Genomic DNA, 6,290 nt, shown 5'->3' with positions numbered 1-6,290 from the left:
CGGCGGCGGGGCGGCCGGTGGTGGCCCGGCTGATCCCGAGCGGGGCTGGGGCGGGGGGAGGCCGCCGCCATGCTGAGCCGCAGCTCGTTCACCAGCCTGGTGGTGGGCGTGTTCGCCGTGTACGTGGCGCACACGTGCTGGGTGATGTACGGCATCGTCTACACGCGGCCCTGCCCGGCGGCGGGGAGCGGCGGCGCGGCGGCGGGGTGCGTCTGGCCCTACCTGGCGCGGCGGCCTAAGCTGCAGGTGAGCGGGGCGCGGCGGCGGGCGCCCGGCCTGTGGCGGCGCCGGCAGCACCAGCCCCTGCCCCCCAGGGAGGAGGCCGGACCCCGCTTCGGCCCTTGGCCCCTCAACTCACCGCCCGCCTAACGGGCCCGTCGGAGGCGGGAGCGGCAGTGCCCGCCCGGGCCTGGCTCCTCCGTCTCCGGCGCGGCGCCCCTGGGTGCGGGCAGCGCCGCGGTGACGGGGCTGACAGCTGCGGTCACGGCTGACCCGCCCGCTGCCCCGGCGCGCAGCTCCCGCGTCCCCCCCGCCCGGCGGTGCCGTGGGGCCGTGGCGGGGGGGAGCGCGCTGCTGGCGCGGTGTGCCGTGCCCGGGGGGACGCACCCGCGGCTGAAGCACGGGTGGGATCGAAGCGCGTGTTATTTCTTGGTTTTGGCTGTCTGTTGTCTCGTCGGCTGGACAGAGCAGCGTGGCTGGAGAGGTGGCTCAGCCTGCGTAGGGATCTTTGACCTCAAGAATAGCTCGTCCTATTAAAATGTATTTGGTGGCTGTTTTACAGTGTGTTTCTGCCCCCCAAAGGAGGGAAGGGGTAGCTGGAAGCGATTTTAGACTTTTTTTTTTTTTGAGTATGTTGTTTCATTTCCCAGTGTATATAACCATCGTGTGGCCGGGGAAATCAGTGAAGCTGGAATACAGCTCTGTACTCTAAGCGTGCTGATGCACCGATTTAATATTGCTGTACTCTGATTTCTCTGTGCTGTGTTTTGATTTCAGTTAAGTGTGTATACTACCACGCGGTCAAGCATTGGTGCTGAGAGTAATATTGATCTGGTTTTGAACGTGGAGGATTTTGATATTGAGTCCAAATTTGAAAGGTTGGTATCTGAGCTACTAGTTCTTTGTTTAATTCTGAAGTATGTATCCTAACTAATAGTTACATGTGTGGAAGTATGCATGAAGTAAAGTAGACTGTTCGTGATAGTTGTGTTGAAAGAGTAGAGTTGTTGTTCTTGCATTCTTTGTTTTGCGGTTAAAGCTATTTTTGCGTGCTATTCAGTGCACACTTGTTTTCATGAAGTAATAACCATATTTGCTATGTTAAGGCAGGAAAGATGCTAGTTGGATTTTAGCCTTAGAGTTGAGGTTGAAGTGCTGCTGTTAATAAAACCAGTAGTTTTTTCTTTAATTAAAGGCTCCTAGAATATTTCATCAATTAAACATTGGTAAGTGCCTACCTCAATGGAAATGGTGTGCTAAGTTCATGTGGCACTGAGCAATAGGCTCTTAGGCAAACTTCTCTTACGTTGAAAATCATCTTGTAGTTGCAAGAAACAAAGCTTGCAAAACAAAGCTATACTAGTAAATGCAGAAATGCTTGTTTCTCTTGTGTAGAGTTTACAAATCTTAAATGCTGTCCTATGTTGTCTATCTTAATTTTCAGATTCCACTCTAAACATTCATCTCGATAGCTCTGCTAGATCAGTAATTTACATATGATGTGCTAAGCTTAGGCATTGGTTAGCTTGGATCAGCATACTGTTTTCGGGCATGTAGACAAACGTTTTACTAAAGTGTGCTTTGCTTGTAATAGTATAAATGACTTTCTGTTGTGAAAATCTAAATCAAAGTGCCTGGAAATGCTGGAGACTTTCCTCTAATAACATGTGTAGCCAGTCTACTAGCTACATGATGTTCTTAATAGCTGTGGCTTCAGACCTGGAATAGAACTTGGAATCAAACCATATTCTCTTTTCTTGTGTTTTAACAACATGCTTTTCTGTAACTGTTTCAGTGCTAATAATCACGAAAGTAAATCTTTTTCTGGCAGTTTGGGGTTTTGAGATCTTCTGAAGGGATATTGGTGCTAATATGGAATAACATTGTGCCCGACAAATTTCTGAATATAACACTGCATTCTATGCCTCTCTACAATTAAAATGATTAGAACAACTTGTTTTGTGCTTCGTATTTGCTGCCTCACTTCTTTTTGTTTAAAATAGTCGTGTTATTCCTGACTCTCTTGTCACAGAGTCTCCCAGGTTCTTTCATGTTCTGCGTTTTCTATACTTAACGCGTTGATCTGCGGTTTAGGTCATATTAAACTTCATCTCTGACAGACTTGAAAATATAAGAATTGTTTTACTGACATAGTCTGCTAAGCTATTGAAAGCATTCAGAGAAAAATAACCTGAATAAGTTTACAGGAACAGAGGAGGCTTTATGCAAGGTTGCAAGTAGGATGATTTCTTGGCTAACACAAAGGGAGTGACTTCATGATTTGGGGCTCCTATCTGGAGTTCTGTGCTTGGCGTGCCATCACTGAGAAGATATTTTATTAATGCAAAGTGCTTGGCAAAACTTTGTGATTTTCTTTTTAAACTTTATGTCCTGTGTACAATCTGTGATACATATTCAGCACACGGAAGGCTGTTTTCTACAAGTGCTGTGATAAGTTTGGCCCTATGACCTATCGGCAGGGGAAAACAACAAAAGAACTGATGATGCAGTTCTGTGTTATCTAGGGTAATAATGATGCAGTTCTGTGTTATCTAGGGTAATAAGGGATGAATTGGGCAAAGATTAAAGTATCTTAAGATAATAGTAAAACTTTGGAAATGCAAGTGTTATGATACATACTGGAGTGTATAAATTGATCCCATCCAGCCACAGCTCATTAGGACATAGTTGCCAGAACTAATTGTTGTGTGCCAGGCAACCCAAATGTCATGGTTTTTTTTTCTTTTTTTATGCCCCCCAACCTTTTCTTGCTTGCTTCCAGAACATCTTCAGTGACCCTCATACATAATAGCTAAATATTTCAACATGTGCAGTGTTATCTGATAATGTATTTGTTCTGTATTTTAGGACAGTGAATGTCTCTGTACCAAAGAAAACCCGAAATAATGGCACATTATATGCATATATATTTCTTCATCATGCTGGCATTTTGCCTTGGCATGACAGTAAGCAGGTGCATGTTGTAAGTCCTCTGACCACGTACATGGTCCCTAAACCAGAAGAAATTAATTTGCTCACTGGAGAATCGGCCACACAGGTAGGTGGTTTTTCCATCAATAGAGGAACAACTGCAAAAAAAGTAATTTATTTTAACGCTAACGCTTCTAGTGTTAGCATCTGCTGTGCTTGTATCTTTACACTAATGATGATATTAGGGGAAAAAAAAAATCAACCCCCCTCTTCCTGATTGTCAGCTTGTACGCTAATAGTAGACCACTCAGCACAGCAGAGGTAGAGCCCTCTATAACACTGGCTGCTATTAAAACACTTCCCTAGTTAGCATTAATTACTTCTTTAAGGATTCAGTGCTTTTGGTAGAAGTACTAGATTGTTCTGTTACAGCATGATGCTGCTTTGTATAGTGAATTGGATTCATGCTTTGTGAAACACAGATATTAACTTGATTTTGACGTTGGTGAATGATCAATGTCAAATTGCTTCTTTTCCTTTAGGGTGTTCTTACTTTCCACTTCAATTTAAGAGAATAAGATAGTATCCTTTGACCAATGCTATGATTACTGACCGGGGACTGGGGGGAAATGTGTTATTTAATGAAGTACTTGTGAATGGTTGTTGTACCTCATATTCAAGCAGAGCTTGAGAATTTCACTCTGTTCTTCTTTGGAATCTGAAATATACCTGTAGCCAGCAGTGCTGTTTCTGAGTCCTGTCAGAATAAAGTTGAAAATGAGTTGAGGGTAGAGTCCAGCACTAAAAGTCAGAACAAGTGGTGTTCATCCAAAGAAAAGCAAGTAGAGTGTCCTGGGGAGAAGCATCTACTGAAAGCTAAGGTCATACTCTGTTTCAGCTCTGCTTCACACAGCATTTGGAAGCTCGGAAGTTCAAAACAAATGGTCTGATCTATTTACTCCCCCAAATTAATATGGTTCATCATCCACATCCCTTTGACTGTTTCAAAGGACTTGTTCTACAGTCCTTATTTTCAAGTGACTTTTTCTGACTAGTATCCAGATTCCGAAGATATTGAAATTAATTAGCTGAATATTTGTTCTGTAAATGGGCACTGAAGCTTTTCAGTGTCAGATTATGGTGGGCCTTACAATCCGCTCTTTCGTATTTGACCAAAGTACTTGGTCTGGTCAAAAATAGGGTGAAGTGTTTCTTAGTGGGCTTCTGTTTTGGGATATAGTTAATGACTCTATAGTTTTCTGTGAGTTAGAGTATTATTCTATTCAAAATTCTGTATCGTTTAGCAGTATGTATGTTTATTGTATTTTTAAAGCAAATTGAAGCAGAAAAACAGACCAATGCTCTAGATGAACCTGTCTCTCACTGGAGGTCAAGATTAACTTTAAATGTCATGGTGGAAGATTTTGTGTTTGATGGATCATCCCTCCCTGCCGATGTTCACCGTTACATGAAGATGTAAGTCGATGACTTGATTTTGCTAGATTTGTTATTATAAACTTACTGCACATTTCTTCAAAAGTCCTCCCTGGCCTCCTTTAGTATTCTATGTTTAAATCGGAGCTTAGGAGACAAGAGCAGATAACTCCTAATGCTTGCATTTTGGTAGTGACAATTAGTAAGATAGTACCCAGTAGAAAACCTTATTGGAAATATCTTGTTCCTGGGCAGCTCAGAGTTTAGAGTACTTTTTTGTATGGAGTTTTCATAGCAGGACAAAGCAAAACTACAAAGACACAAGTAAAATGCTACAGCAGACTTCATACCCTCTTGTTTTCAAATCATACTTGTGGCCTTCAAAGCAATTACAGTCCCGTAACCTTTCCAGTTATCCTTCATCTGTAAATTATCTGTACAAACTGCAAGTGCTTAAGAGGCACAGCTGATCTCCTCCTATGACATCTTTTTCTCCCTTTATGATTGGCTTTATTTTACTTTAACAATGTGTGTTCCTACATTATGTCATTTTCTCAAGGAAATACTAAACAGCAGGGATAGGTTTTTAGGCCTCTAAATGCAGGCAGTAGCTTCTGTTCACAGTGCTAACCATATAAATAGTGCTCTATTGGCTTGTGCTGCTGTATGTTGATGCCTTTCTCTACAAGTATCCTGTTAAATCCAGAAGTAGTTGCTTAATCAGCAAATTCTGGGATAGCTTCCCAGCCAGAACAGATAAACTTAGCAACTCACAAGATAGGCCCGTAACAAGAAGGGGTTGGAGTGGGGTTGTTGAACGAGGATATTTTTTCTGGTCATGTTTAGATGTGCATCAGTGCTGTTTTGTCATTACATTATACAGGAGATAGTTTGGATATGAAATAGCCTGCTGGAATTCCACTAATAGTGGCTTTAGTTATAGTTATTACATAGAAATCTAAACCTCTTCAGTCAAATAACCAAGCACTATTTCTGAGCCTTGATTTAGTACTTTTCTATATTACTGTTGCCCCTTTTATGTTTAGCATGCAGTCTTTCTTAGCATGCATAGAGACTTCTTTCTTTTGTCAACAGCTAAAGTTCAACTTTCAGGCTTTAAAAAGCTCCATTATGCTGGTTCCATAGACTTTTACCAAGAACATTGCAGTAGAGATAACTGCCTTTCTAGTGAACAACTTTTAAGAGCTTGTCTCTTGGGGTATTAGGCTAAATACTTTTCTAAGATACTGATAAGCAATTGCATATAGGTCATAACTTGCTAAATAACATTTCAGTGGTCAATTTTGTAGAGGGCTGAAAGGCTGCTAATTTCCTATTGGTTTCATGCAGGTTGGTGAGGTGGTAGAGCAATCGAAACGAGTGCTTCTGTTGAGGAGAAGGCAGAGAATATTTCTGCTCCTTGTGCACTCTCTCCAGTGGTATCTAGCCTTCCGGTGTGCGTACCAACCATCATGTTCATAGTCCCATGCTAGCTAGAGCATGTGCTGTTGCTGACCTGATAGATGTCAGAGGAGTGGGGGAGATGGAGAGTTGTCGTTGTTGCAGTAGGAGAGGGATACTTGAGACAAAGGATACAAATATATGCTAGTAAACTTCAACAAGTTTCTCTTCAACACACTTTTTAATTTCCTCTACACTTGGTCATGCAACAGCTTCAGCATCATCACAACCAATTTCATTTGTCT

General features: G+C 42.5%; 1 protein-coding gene across 2 annotated transcripts in view; it reads left to right on the top strand.

The window, feature by feature from the left end:
* CLPTM1L (CLPTM1 like) overlaps nucleotides 1–6,290 on the top strand; it is a 29,459-nt gene continuing 23,169 nt past the window's right edge. Inside the window, exons 1-4 of one of the 2 annotated variants that reach the window (XM_068397022.1) lie at nucleotides 1–246; nucleotides 997–1,097; nucleotides 3,088–3,277; nucleotides 4,484–4,626. In XM_068397022.1, the coding sequence (XP_068253123.1) occupies nucleotides 70–246; nucleotides 997–1,097; nucleotides 3,088–3,277; nucleotides 4,484–4,626 (611 nt within the window). In that variant the 5' untranslated portion in view covers nucleotides 1–69. The remainder of the gene's footprint in view (nucleotides 247–996; nucleotides 1,098–3,087; nucleotides 3,278–4,483; nucleotides 4,627–6,290) is intronic. The other variant, XM_068397021.1, reaches the window with a different exon arrangement.

The sequence above is a fragment of the Nyctibius grandis genome, chromosome 3, assembly GCF_013368605.1.
Source record: "Nyctibius grandis isolate bNycGra1 chromosome 3, bNycGra1.pri, whole genome shotgun sequence".
Classification (NCBI taxonomy): domain Eukaryota; kingdom Metazoa; phylum Chordata; class Aves; order Nyctibiiformes; family Nyctibiidae; genus Nyctibius; species Nyctibius grandis.
This window is presented reverse-complemented; position numbering and strand designations above follow the sequence as displayed.